This window comes from Topomyia yanbarensis, chromosome 2, assembly GCF_030247195.1.
Source record: "Topomyia yanbarensis strain Yona2022 chromosome 2, ASM3024719v1, whole genome shotgun sequence".
Taxonomy (NCBI): domain Eukaryota; kingdom Metazoa; phylum Arthropoda; class Insecta; order Diptera; family Culicidae; genus Topomyia; species Topomyia yanbarensis.
This window is the reverse complement of record NC_080671.1, coordinates 429941692-429956125: the sequence shown is the minus strand read 5'-3', so window position 1 is coordinate 429956125 and position 14434 is coordinate 429941692. Positions and strand designations below refer to the sequence as shown.

Sequence of the window (14434 nt, the reverse complement as noted above, 5' to 3'; positions counted from 1 at the left end):
CCTGAGGAAACGGATACAGGAATTCCATGTCCTTCGAGTTGGTCTGACTTGTTTAGAGCGTTGTTATCTGACCGGAAAAGGTTGATGTCGTGTCCTTCAAGTTCTGTGGTAGACGGGTGGGTGTGGGTGACGGAGTTGACCTGATTACGTATGTTGGCAGGCTGTAATGGTGGATCAAACTCAGGGTGCGCAGTATCTCGAGTAGCTTCGGGAGGACATATACCCTCTTTAGCTTTACCTGACCGGGAAAGGTCTCCGCCATAACATCCAAATTCCATGGCAAACAGATGGGAGTCGGTGATGGAGTCAAGCTGATTCCGTTCGTTGGCAAACTGCAATTGTAGATCAAAATCAGGGCGCGCAGTATCTCGAATAGCTTCGGGAGGACATATACCCTCCTTAGCTTTACCTGACCGGGAAAGGTCGCCGCCATAACATCCAAATTCCATAGCAAACAGATGGGAGTCGGTGATGGAGTCAAGCCAGCCCCCTGTCAAGGACGACGTCTCTGTACAGCCAGCATCACTGCCAGGAAAATCAAAACATAAATTTTGAATCGAATGTTTAAAAGCTGTAATTAGTTACTAAATGTTGATTTTCTGAATAAGATGGTATTATATCATCCCACAAGATGCAAAACGTCGTGTGGAATGCTTGAATATCGTGTATAATGCCGAACATAATTCTTTGTTTGGGGCTTTATAGCTATAACGCCCCATATATGTTGGTCACTGTCAAACTCCATATGATGGTATAGGGTTGCCAGGGGGCTGAGTTAAGCTGATTCCGTTCGTTGGCAAACTGCAATTGTAGACCAGATTCAGGGCGCGCAGTATCTCGAATAGCTTCGGGAGGACATATACCCTCCTTAGCTTTACCTGACCGGGAAAGGTCGCTGCTATAACATCTATGTTCCGTGTCAATCATATGGGCGTCGGTGGCAGATTCTTGCTGATTACATCGGTCGGAAAACTGGGCGGTTTCGCCGTGTTGCGCTAGTTGCTATGTACTGTAGTCAACAATACGGCGTGACTTCCTAAGTCGAGTTTGATACAGGGGGCACTCAGAACTCCAGGAAGCATGATCAGTTGGCGTTTGATCTTCAGGATTTCTTGTCACATTTGCATTGTGACAATTATGCATTTTTGGATATCTGAGACACACTCTTTGTGCTCGTGCCCTTCGGCGCGAATCGGACAGCGTGGGGACTTCTTGCATGTGGCAGCTCTATGGCCGTACTCCGAGCAGCGATAACAGCGGAGCACGTTTACACATTCAGAGATCTTGCAGCGCATCCAACCCAAGTTGACATGTTGTAGTTGCATCAGCTTTTCGAATGTTTTGGCATTAGTTTCAATAATGGCAGACATCGGATTATCTGTGTGTTTTTCGTTTCGCACAATTCGTATCACCGTCAGGTTGGCAGGCTGAGGAAAATTATTTTGCTGAATTAGTTTTTCCACGAAGTTTTCCGCAGTGATGTCGTCAGTAAAACCAGCAACTTTTACTCTGGGTTTTAGAGCTTTCTGGACGTCGGCGTTATACTTCTCAGACAGATTCGCTTTCACTGTACTGAGTAATTCAAGCGCTGATTCACGGGAGTCACATCTAACAGTTGCTCTCCATTGGGTCGGTAATATACTTCTTTGACACCCAATGAAACTGGGTCAAGCTTGCCTTGAATTTCCTGCTTTGTAACAGTCGCAACTTGCTGCTCAATTGGTTTAATGATGACTGTTCGCTCTCGCTTCACAATTGCATTGGACTTAGCTGGATGTGTTTCTGCAAAGTTACACAGGGGTGCGCTTTTGGGCGTATTCTCATTGCCAAGGTTATCACTGCTAGGTGGAACAGTCAAAAATCGACGTTTGCCCGACCGAAGTTGACCTACTTCCATGGAGTCGCAATTAGAGTTTGACTGTTTGTGCACCGGAAGATCACCTGCAGTCATGACGGCAGCTTTCCTCTTTCTGTTATGCCAAATGACCTTCAGTGCGATCAATTCTCCAAATTATGCCAAATGACCATTATGCCAAATAACCGCCAAATGTCCGTTATGCCAAATAACCGTTATGTCAAATGACCTTATGCCAAATGGCCCGCTCCCGGCGAACAATATATTTTTTCTTCGCGATCTGTTGTCCACAACGATTAAAAGCAATTGGCGTACAGTAGTGGAAAATAACCCTGTAATCGATATACTATTTTTTGATATACCAAAATAGGAGCAGGAGAAAATAACTTTATAACCGTTATTCAATTTTATGATATAATATCAAAACTGTGTATTAATAGCTTATCTCATGTTTCTTCAATATGCTCGAGGAATTTCGATACATCATTCTAGTATTTCTTATGCGTTCTAAAGATTTATGCAAACACCAAATCAGCGTGTTAGTATATTAAAGCACTTTATATGTACTAATATGAATACCTGAACGAGCTATTATAATATTAGAGTAATAAATTATTCCTACCAACAATGCTCCTTAATAATACAAAGTTTCAGTATTTTAGCCATCTACCAAGTTCTATTCAAAACCTTGAACTTGAATCGTAATACAGAATCGCAGTGCAAAACACTTACGCGGCGTACTAGAAGATCCAGAACATAGTGCTAAAAAAGAAACAGACAATGCTATAATTTACTCGTTTTTGGACACCGTCAAACTGTTCCTAGGAAACGTTCCGGCGCAGTTAGACCCTTCGAGTTTGCGATTCCTGTTCGAAAGTTACGGTTCCGTGCTGGGATTCGATGTTATCGGTCGGTCCGCCTTCGTGTACATGAGTAACAGCGACGAAGCTGAACTAGCTGCATCTCGCCTGAACGGTCGGATTATCAACGGAAGTGCGCTGTATGTGAAAGTTGCTAGAAATTGTGGAAGCTCGAAGGGTTGGCCGGTTTTGGATGATCACCAGCCGCTGAAGAAACATTCTAAGATGTGTAGGTTTTAAGTTTGGCATATCGGTCGCGACGTGCAGACGGAGCAAGTGCTGTAATTGTTCGATTCACTCGGAACGGTCGTTGGTAGTCGATTTCTCAAACGGTGCACTTTCGGTTCAGTGACGCTTGTGACAGGATTTGAATCAGTTGAAGTGGTTCGTTTATTGAATGGAACCATTCTGGTTACCGATAGGACAAGTATTCAAACATGTTCTTCCGCCAAACGGTGCATCGACGACAAGAGACGGTTTGAATATTCCTCTCATTTGTTTGTATCGTCTCTTTTTCATGTGTGTCCCAGTAAATTATATGTGTACTTATCCAAAAGATCAAAGTGGCAAAAACACAACCAAAATAACTTGTGTGAACTTTCAGTATAATAACAGTGGAATTAAAAAAGAATTCGTAGAAGAAAACATGGATGCCATAAAAATATTGGTCCAAAATCTAGACGAGCGACTCGATGCGTGCTTCGTGAAGGGTTTGTTCAGTCCCTACGGACAAGTATTAGGAGTTGAGCAACATCGCCTCTTCGCCTTCGTTTACATGGCCGACAAAAAGCAAGCCAAACGAGCCTTCGGTCAGCTGGAAGGTCGTGTCATTTATGGAAAATGTTTGAAATTACAATATGTCAGCCAAAAACATATCAACGTTCCGCTGGAGCCGAAAGCTGCAGGTTTGCCGCAGTCGTCCGCGATTCCAACCACGGCTCGGTGGAGATTTTTCATACGAAACGTCGGCCACAATGTGTCGTTCGATCGAATTTTGGAGCTTTTCGAACCGCACGGTACGGTTATCAATTGCTACAGACAGCCACAGACAACGTACGGCTATGTTGAGCTGGAAACGTGCTGCAACAACAAACTTTTGGCCCAAGAACTCAACGGAACCATAGTTGAGGGTCATCGCATCAAAGTCACCGTTTCCAGCGAAGTTTTCTCCCACACAATTCAGCAAGCTGCAGCGAAGGCGACCGAAGCAGACGCGGATGATACGGTAAATTTCTTTTATTTTCTACAATTACAGGTATACCTTGATAGTACGTACAACAGCCCTTCGTTGAGTGTAGGTACTATCGAATAACAAAATTAAATTTCAAAATATTAGTTTTTATACTTTACTTAATAAATATACTGCCACCATCAATAATGTTAGAATACACCGAAAAAAGGATACCTGCCGAAAAAACAGTGCTATGTTAGGACTACTGGTATTTTTTTCACGTGATTGCTTAGCTTCACTCACCATTTCCGATCATTTTTCCCCGTTGGATACCAGTCCTAAATAAAGTATTGGCACCTAAGTCAAAAATAAAAAAAAATTGAATTATTAGTGTTGTGTTGATATTCGCACTAAAAGCCTCTTTTCGATGCAGTTCGGAATCGCACATTGATCCGTATCTCAAGTAATATAAACGATTAAAAAGCATTAGACAACCAAGCGGAAAGATGGTAACGGCAGGAAACGCGACACAGCAAGGTCCGGATGACTTTGAACCTGTCGAATATGGTCAAATCTTTGTCTGACAAGCGATTTGCGGATGTAGCAAAAAGTTGTCTAATCTCTTCAAAGTAATTGCTGCTTTTTTTAGGTCTCACAAAGATCTGCTACTGCAGGTTTAAACATTTTCCACTATGCTTGGACTAGTTTAGAATAGTACAAGACCAATAAAGTTGTTTTTGTACTAAAACAGGCTAACTTTCCAAACATTCCCTACCCAAGGTTGCAGGGTTTGACGGTATTGCAAACATCATCAGGCATATTGCGAGCATCAGCGTTAAAGAACAACTGCAGGTTATTGCATTACGCCTCGATAGCGGTGCATCGAGGAGACCGCCTTTTTATGTATTTCTTCACTATACTCTATCTATACTCATATAGGTACAAACGCTCGTGGTTTTCGCGATAACACAACCCTGGCCACAAACGTGACCATGCAATTGCAATAATCCACACATACTTACGCCCGCGATTTCGCCTACATGAAAAAACCCCGGTAGTTAAGTAAACGTAGCATCTTTAAACTTCCAAACGCGGTCTCAAACATGAACCCACCACTCGCGCTATTATGAAACGGTCACGTCCGGAAGTCTTACCTCGGTCCTAGCAGTCTGAACTAATGTCTTCAGTTGAACCAATCAAAAAGGTGACGCTCATATTCACTAAACAACACGTGACCTGGAACACTAGTGATATGGGAAACGGACTCTCTTCTACCATCTGTACCACACACTAAAAATAAAGCATCAGATTCACGGTTCGCGCGCGATCAAACAACAATACACGCTACATCATTATAAAATCGAAATTATACACGCGAAGTCACATACACGTGACAAACACGTTATTATACAAATGCTTAAGCCTTTCGCGACCCTCCACGGCATCTACACCCGCGATCTCGTAAACATGATAACATCCCGGTGATAAAGTGAATGTCTCAGCTCTTATAAATTTTCAAATGCGCTCTCAACCGTGAACCTAAAAACTCCCGCACTCGCACGATCATGAATCGTTCACTTCCGGATGTTTCTATCCTTGATATCAGCAGACTAGGTCCAAGCCTTCAATAGGACCAATTAAAAAAACAAAGCTCTAATATCCACTGCCAGTTTGGACATCACGTTACAAGGCGACATGACCGAGGACTCTAGTGACATGGGGTAACTTACTCCCTGTCAGAATGTGAATTGTACACCGAAAACTATCAGAATGAAGGTCAGCGTGACCATCCAAGAACGCACACGTATATAGGAATGGCCACACGGTTACAAAATCCAGTTTTGTACACGCGAAGTCACATGAACGCGAGCACACGTGACAAACGCGTTAACATACGAACGCTTAAGCCCTTCGCGATTAACAACGCGATTGCGCAAACATAATAGTACCTCGGTAATAAGGAGAACGTTTTAGCACTTACGAAGTTGCAAACGCCGTCTCAAACGCGAACCTATAAACGTCTGTTTTCGCGCGCTCATGAATCGGTCACGTCCGGAAACCATTACCCTCTGTCCTAATTTAGGTCCATAAATTTAGTGGGACCTATCAAAAAATAAAACTCATATCCACTAGACAACATGTTCCATGGTGACATCACCGGGAACTCAAGTGATGTGGAAGATCTCACTTTCTTTTAGCATCTGAGCCGTATACCAAAAATAGAGTATTGGATTCACGGTCCGCGCACGATTATCCAAGAGCACGCGCGAATATGCGAAAGGCGCACGGTTATAAAATAGAATTTATACACGTGAAGTTACATACACGTTAGCACACGCAACATACAAACGCACACGCGATCGAACACGTTAACGTACAAATGCTCGAGCTCTTCGCGATGATACGCGCGATCGCGAGTCCCTGCGCCCACACATACCTGAACCGTACAATGCACATCACATACAGAATCACGGCCCGCTACAATGCAAATTGTAATATGTAATTCTGACGGGGAGCCCTTCCGAGAACCTAGCTTGTCACGCCTAGGATTTAAACTTTTAAGTTTTTAGGATTTAAGTTTTCATTGAACTCGTACCAGATGTTAAATTCCTTATTTCTGATACGACTAACTTAAAAACTAATTCGCACAATGTATTTACACCAACGAAAACATTTCTCGTTACTACATTGTCCTGGCGTGAAGGCGAAGCCACTGAGGATCCGATGAACGAAATGATCGCCGACTTGCCGTCGGAAGCGGCGGCCCCTTGCAAGCAAACCTGTGTATTACTCGTTTGCACGGCTTACTCAAACTTAGGGGCTATGGCTATATTAGTTTAGATCCGGACTGAACGGAGCGACGTCGGACAGCAAACAAATAAAAGCAATGTGGCGTAACTTTGTATTGTATTGTATTGTTTATTTTTGGGTTTTAACCGTTAGGTCATTCGCCCATAAAAAGAAAAAGAGGATTACAGAGTTATGTTTACAAGTATTTTTTACAAATCATTGTGTTAATTTTTCTCTGGTTTTACTATGTTTCGTTGGTGGTGATGTTGCTGTTGCTTCGTTCATCGGGTCCTCAGGAATTCTCTCTGGCGCCTAGCAGGGTGCTGGCAGAGGGTCTTCGATGGGATGTGTTGGTTGCTATTGGGCCGCGGTGAACCCTCCCATCACCCGGTCCGGGTGTGGCGAGGGGCCCGCAGTATTTGTTGGTGAAATTCTTGGTTGTCTGTGTTGCATAATTGTGGGTTTCGTTTGCGTTTTTAAGGAAACAGATTATAATTTCCTCTCTGACCGGGTCGTTGGACAGGGCGTCTCTGGTGGATAGCGGGAGGTCAGTTCTGGTCCGAAGATCTTGATATTCTAAACCGTTAATGAGAATGTGTTCCACCGTTTTCCGGGTCCCACATGTGGAGCACATGGGAGGAGGAACGTTGGACACGGTATGAGCGTGGGTGATTCTGGTGTGTCCAGTTCGGAGTCTGGTGAGAGCTTTTTGTTCGAGACAGGTCTGTCCATTTTTGGTGGGTGCCTTTGATTTTTTGTAGGTGTCCTTGGGATGACTGCCAGTGCCTGGTGAAATCGATTTCTACTTTCTGTTTGAATGCTCTGATGATATCGCAGGTAGGAATTTCTTGGGAGATCATGGTACGGGCTTTTCGTCCGATGGCTGCCAGGCGGGGTCTGCCTCGCAGTTGCCCTTAATGTCGCTGTGGCCGGGGACCCACACTAATGTAGTGAGTGTCGCAGTTAGCTTCTATTGCTTGCACGTACAGGTGTTTGGAGGTCCCAGTCTCGAGCGCAGTTAGGACCGAAAGGGAGTCCGAAAATACAGCCGTGGGTGTATCGGTGGGTTTTTGGGTGATTGCGGTGAAGATTGCAGCTGCTTCAGCTGTGAAGACAGAGCAAGAAGCTGCCAAGCGAAGCGATACCCAGCTCTGATTCCGCTTACTCCTGCTCTTACTTCCTCGTTTAGCTTGGAGCCGTCAGTGAATAGATGTAGGTGATTGTTGTACTTCTGGTTGTTGAAGTTTGTTGAACTCGATCCGCGCAAGTTTTGTGGGGTCGCCTGCTTTGATTTTCCGACTTAAGCTGGTGTCTATGTTGGGACCTCTGTCATACCATGGTCGGTCCCAGACCCGATGTAGCCGAGCGATTTTCGGTAGGGGTTCACTGGTGTAGTTGGCGTGGATGTCTCTCGCAGTGTTGAGGATGGAGCAGTCGTTGCCAGATGTTTTCTCTAGGTAGAGTAGTGCTCTTTTAAGTGCTGCGACGGCAGCCTCCCACCGGAAGGGGAGTATTCCAGCCTCGACGCAGGCAGCTTCTGCTGGGGTGCTGGGAAGTGGACCTGAAGCGAGTCTTACCGCCCCGTTGTACAATGGTGCAAAGATGGAGATGAGTTCGTCAATGTTCCGGCAGGTTAGTTTCTGCCGTAGAAAATGCGGTTGTTGATGAGGGCTTGGCTGACTTTGAGGGCCGTTCTGCGGTTGCATCTGGTGTGTCAGGTGCTGATGGCTCGTACTAATCTCTTTACAACAACAGTGTGCGATAGCACTTTTTTGGGCGGACAGGCTGAAGCCTACGGAATTCGCCCAACGTCCAACCGCGCTAACTGCTGCTTGGAATTTTCTTCGGATTATGGCGAGACTTTTTCCAACGACTATGGGGATAATGTCATCTGCATAGACCAGGATGTATACTCCTTTGGGTAGGGAGTCGAAGACTGTGTTCATTGCGACCAGGAACAGTGTCGCAGCCAATACAGATCCTTGGGGTACGCCGTTAATTTCTTCGTAGAGATCAGAGAGTGTACCACCTATGCCGACTCTGAAACTTCGGTTTGAAAGGTATTGCCGGAGGATGACGCCAAGATTTTCCCGGACCCCCACTGGTGTAGTTGTCGAAGTATGCCTTCCCTCCATACAGTGTTGTACGCTTTAGCCACATCGAGTATGGCAATATCAGCGTGCAACCCGTCGGCCAGTGCGTCGTTGATGATTTCTCCAAATGCTCCTAGGTGGACTCCGGTACCGAGTCCTTTTCGAAGCGCAAATTGTAGGCGGTCCAGCAGGTTTCCTTCCTCTAATACACTTGTGAGTCGTCGGTTGACCAGTCTTTCGAATGTCTTGGCTACACAGGAGAGTAGGCTTATTGGCCTGAAGTCACTGGGAGATCTGCTTCCCTGGTTCCTTTTGGGGATCGGTATTATCAGTGCAGTCCGCCAGCTGTCTGGGTAGGGCCCGCCTTCCCAGATCCTGTTGAAGGCTTCTAAGAGCGCTCTTTTTCCCGTTGGTGGTAGATGTTTGATCATGGGGTACCCAATGTCGTCGAGGCCGGTGGATTTTCCATGGGTGCGGCCTAAAGCTGTCGCCAGTTCATTGGTGGAGAAAGGCCGGTTATATGTTTGACTCGAAGTATCTTCCAATTTCGTTAGCTATTTCACCCGGGTTTACTATTGCGGTGCCGTTTAGGGAAAGTGTGAAGCCTCTTTGTCTGCGTTTTCTGTTGAGGGCGTTGATTCTTCGCCACAATTCAGCTGTAGAGGAGTCTGCGTTGATACCGTCCAGGAAGTGAGACCAGCTCACTGATTTCGTTTCTTCTACTGCTTTTCTTGCGGTGGTTCTTAGGTGGCAGAAATTTGCTGCGAGTTCTTCCCATCGTGGGTTATTGGGTGTGGTTCTCTTCAGGGCACGAAGAGCTTTCCGCCTTGATCTCAGGATGTTGGCGACTTCAGGGTTCCACCAATGGACACTACGTTTTGGTGGGGTACCTTTTGTTCGTGGGATGCATGGTGTTGCGGCCTCGGACATAATTTTTGCTAGCTCCTCTGGCGAGTATTGTCGATCGCGATCAATTGCATCCAGTATCCTTTCTTCATATGTGGACCAGTCCGATTGTTCAAAGATCCAACGCCTGTGTCGGGATGTGGTTGGGAGTGAGCTGCCGTAAGATATTGAAATTGGGAAGTGATCACTGTTCCCTGGATCTGGCAGTGCTGCCCAACCGCAGGAACTTGCAATCGAGTTGGAACACATCGTCACGTCAAGGGCAGATGAAGCTCGACCCCTGAGGAAAGTAATGCTTCCGTCGTTCAAGGTGATGGCGTTGGTTTCCTCCACCACTTTGGCGATGGCGTTGCCCCTATGGCAGCACTTCGAGGAGCCCCACATGGTATGGTGTGCGTTGAGATCTCCCATTATTAAGAATGGGGTTGGCAGTTGTCTGACTAGATCCCGGAGTTTATTCCCAACGTCGTTGACTTCTTGTGGGATGTAGATGGAGACGATTGTGTATTTCGTCGGGAAGGGAATTCTGTGCGCTACTGCGATTAGTTCGGTGTTGAGCTGGATGGTTTCCGACGGGATGTCGGCTCTGATTCCGAGTGCGATGGTTTGGTAAATGTTGGATCCTCTTGCGGTATCCCATGGTTGTTGTTGTCCCTTAGGTGAGTTTCCTGTAGGGCCAGGCAGATGGGTTCCGTGCGTGCGACGATAATTTGTATTTCTCCAAGGTTGGCTCGGAGGCTGTTTAGATTCCACTGGACTGAGAGTGTACAGTTTTCCGGGTGTTGTTGTAGCACCGTTCTACTGTGACGGTGGGCGACTGGGTTGTGAGGAGCATCTCGTGAGAGAGGAGTGTTGTGGTGGTTGGCAGAGGCATTCAGACTCTCTTCGCTGGAACTGTTGTTGCTGTGTGATCGGTGGCTGGGCGGGCTCGGTGGTATGCAGTCTGGAAGAGGTTCAGGGCCGTACGATTGTTCGGGCGAGAAGCAACGAGAGATGGTACTTATCCGGGGGGTAGCCGGGCCCCTTGCACCTGCAGCATTCCCCGGACAGGGTCGATGTGGGTAAGCTTGTTTGGATTATATTGTTTTTGGTTGACATTGGGTTGGTTTAATCAGAAAAGTTGAACTCCGATTCAGAGTAGTTGGTGTGGGTTGGTCGGGTCTGGTAGAGCGTTTCGTTAGTGTTTGGTGTAGGGCTGGGTCCAGCTCGGGTTCCGCTGGGTTTGCGCAGTGGGCTCCGATACTTGCTTCGTTTCTTGGGATCGCGGGTTTGTTTTTCTCTGCTGCGTCCACCTCTATTAGACTCGTTTGTTTGGCGGTTTGGTACCGGTCCTGGTTGCGGTTGGGAGCTAGCTTTTGCTAGTGTTTTGGTTGGTTGTACGGTTCCAGTCTTAATCTGTTGTTGGGATGTACTGGCTGGTGTTAGTTGTTGCTGTGGGTTTTTTGTTTGAGCCAGAGACGTCGACGATGTGGATTTTTCCCTCTGAAGATTCTTGGATGGCTTCGCGCAAGGTGGCCATTTCGTTTCTGAGGCCTTTATTTTCAGTGCGTTCCTCGATAATTTGTTCCTTAAGTCTCCGGATTGTTTGATCCTTGTCGTTGCTTGCAGAGGGAGATTGGATAGACTTTTTCAGGGTTTCAACCTCCATTTTGAGAAGGTGGATAATACGATCTTTATCGTCAGTGTTGGGGTTTAGTCTAGCGTTAATTTTGTTAGCGTAGGATGTGCTTCCGGCGGCTGCAATCTGCTTCATTTGAGCTCGTGCCTCGGGGAACGTAAGGTTATTGTCGGTTTTAAATTCGACCAGCTTTTTTCCGATTGGAAGACTGGGCATTTGGGATCTCGCGCTGAATGTTCTCCGTCACAGTTTATACAGAGGCTAGCAGCTTTGCATGGGTTCTCCCGGCTGGTTTGATGTTCCTTTTTTCAATTTAGGCAGGTTTCGTTTTGTCTGCAGTTTTCGCTTCCATGGCCGAAACGGCCGCATCTGAAGCACTGCATCGGGTTGGGGTAGTAGCGTCTTACGTTCACGCGCATCATGCCAAGGTAGATAAAGTTCGGTAAGTAGGAACTTTCAAAGTGGAGGACCAACAGAGGGGTGTTAGTTGGTATACCACTCACTTTTTTGTGATCCTGCGGACTTCGGTGACCCCTTGGTTCTTGAGACCCTTCGAGGATTAGATCGGTGTCGAGATTTTTTGTGTCAGGATCGTAAATGACACCTGCTGTTTTGTTGAGAGTGGGGTGGTGTATTACTTCGACGGTGGTTCCGTTAACCAGTTCAGTCATAGCCAAAAGTTAGTTGTACACTTTCAGAGAGGACGTTCGCAGTACGTACTGCATGCCCCGAGCTTCTTTGCTGGCTTTTGCGACGGTGTTTGGTTCCTAACTGATGGCATTTTTAATAGAAATGTGGATAAAAGGATTGTAGGGGAGGGTTTGTTCATTCCCCTGCTTATCTTTAACAGCTCGCATAATCAAAGTTTGCTCTTCTATTTCATCTCCGTTGTTTAAAAAGCTCGAAAATTTCCGGCTGAGCAGTATCCCCCCGTTGGGAGGGGGAGGGTGATTGTCCATTGTTGCGAATTTATTGGATTACGGTTTGCTCGGGAATTTGCCGTCTGAGACTTCCCCCTCACGTCGAGCCACTGGCCACGCACGAGGTCCTTACCAGAAAAAGGTTTGGAAAATGTCGGAAAAAAGAAAAACTGACCTGCAGGTTGCCGAATGTGGAACTAAGAAATTGGTGCGACACCTATCGGGCGATAGCTACGGCTGACGCGTTGATAATTTGGAATCGCCACTTTTTTCACCAAGTGACGCCGAAAATTTTTCACTTTTTGGGAAAGTTTTGCACTTTTTGCAAAAAATTGTTCACCGTGTCGTTCTTCGTATTTAAAAATACTTTGGTTTAATAATCCGTACCGAAAAACTACGATTTTGGACCGACTAGCGAGGAACTCCAAAACAGTCGACCGATCGCGGTTAAGGTACACACTGAACAAACTATGTTTGGTTTGCGACATATGAAATTATAAGATTATAATATTGTTAAACAAAATCTATGTTTCATCATAAAATTCAGCGAAAAAGATGATTTCAAATATTCTAAAAACTAAATATAAATTAAATGTTTGAGCTCAATATATGAACATATAAGCAATATTATTTCGTTCAATATTTAATGGTACTTTAAAAAGCACTTTTTCAAAAAGATGAAAAAAAAACAAAAAAAAATTTTGGCTTCGGCCTTTCATTTATTCGACCATTTGTCTTTTCGATTTTGTGTCTATTCGACTTTTTGTTCTTCGAACATTTGTCCGTTCGACTTTATGTCCTTTCGACATTTTATCTTTGCGACCATTCATATTTTCGACCATGTGTCTTTCGACCTTTTGCCATAGATTCGCTAGCTCTTGTGATAAATTTGCATTAAACTAAAGGTAGTTAAGAAATTATTTATTTAATTTGTGAAGATTTGTTCCGCACAATGTTATGTGAAGTTGTGAAACATTTAATTTCAACTAAGTTTGATGAAGCCAAATCTTGTCCAACCCAACATCTATTCAAAACCGCTTTGTTATTGTATATAATTTCAACAGCCTGAGTTCTGATAGGATTTAATCAGCATTTACTTCCACTAGGAGAAATTGATCAGAGCTAACAGAACTTGAAAAGAATTAATCCGCCAACGAAATGCAGTCCACAGGAAACCCCAAACCATCCCGCCGATTCCGTTTCTTAAGGATCTACGTGGGAAATGTGGGTTTCAACGCTCACGAGCTAGCCGACGAAATCTGCAGTCGTTTCGGGCCTTGGGGAACGGTAACTCACTGGACGTTTCTAAAGAATCGTACGTTTGGATTTCTGACGCTGTACTCGTCATACGAGCTTGATGAGATCATCCGAGGAATGTGGGGAACGGTCATCGAAGGAAGAACCTTGTGCGTATATCCCGAGAAAGGCTCCAGGGCGGGCCGGGCATCGGAATCTACGAGGTACTTTGTGGGAAAAGTTGGAGGTAATGTACCGAATCTGCTACCACACATCGTTGCATTCTTCCGCCAGTGGGGCACCGTAATGCAGCTGTCGTTTGCAGCAAACGGTGGCTACGGGTATGTGACACTGGAATCTGTATATAAGCCACGAGTAATTATGGAAGCAGCAGCTAAACTGACATTTGGTGGAAGACAACTGCTAGTGGAACTCGCTCGGAATCAGGTTAGACTTAGTTTTTTTTTTGCTTTTACTTATTGTTGATCGAACCGATCGAGATGGCCAAGGGGGCGTACATTAAAACGAATGCATTTCTCAACCGAATGCGCCAAGATCTAAAAATAACTTCCAGCTGGGTGGTTATTTGTATTACTGTGTCCATGCAAACATTATATAATTTACGAGTTAACGTCAGCCGGTTGTTGACTGCGGCTTGTCGAGCTAGGTAGGGTATTGAGACCATTTCTACCGAACAGTCTATTGAAATCGGCTTGTTTGCTTATTCTTAGCATTATCGTAAAGTTATTGTATTTATGGTAGCGGTATTATCATGTGCTCTGACATGCAGATAATCAAGTATCAATTTGTATCCTTAGCATGCGGGGCACGACATTTTCAATGTCTTCTTATAATCTAAGTTAAGTGGTTCGTGTTTCGATTTCGTTTTCTCAGAATCTGGCACTTGACTGAGGCACTTTAACTTATATAGTTAGGTGTTTTGCCTTTTTCGCACAAAATATTTCTTTTTAGGGAAGAGTATTGC

At 45.2% G+C, this 14434-nt stretch overlaps 1 protein-coding gene across 15 annotated transcripts in view; it reads left to right on the top strand.

Annotated features, from left to right (window-relative positions):
- The window catches only part of LOC131685364 (F-BAR domain only protein 2), a 124785-nt gene that overhangs the window by 27569 nt on the left and 82782 nt on the right, over nucleotides 1-14434 (top strand). For 13 of the 15 annotated variants that reach the window (XM_058969044.1, XM_058969042.1, XM_058969043.1 and 10 more), the window contains exon 3: nucleotides 3246-3940. The exons of the other annotated variants lie outside the window; for them this stretch is intronic. In XM_058969044.1, the coding sequence (XP_058825027.1) occupies nucleotides 3254-3940 (687 nt within the window). In that variant the 5' untranslated portion in view covers nucleotides 3246-3253. The remainder of the gene's footprint in view (nucleotides 1-3245; nucleotides 3941-14434) is intronic. 15 annotated transcript variants of the gene reach the window in all.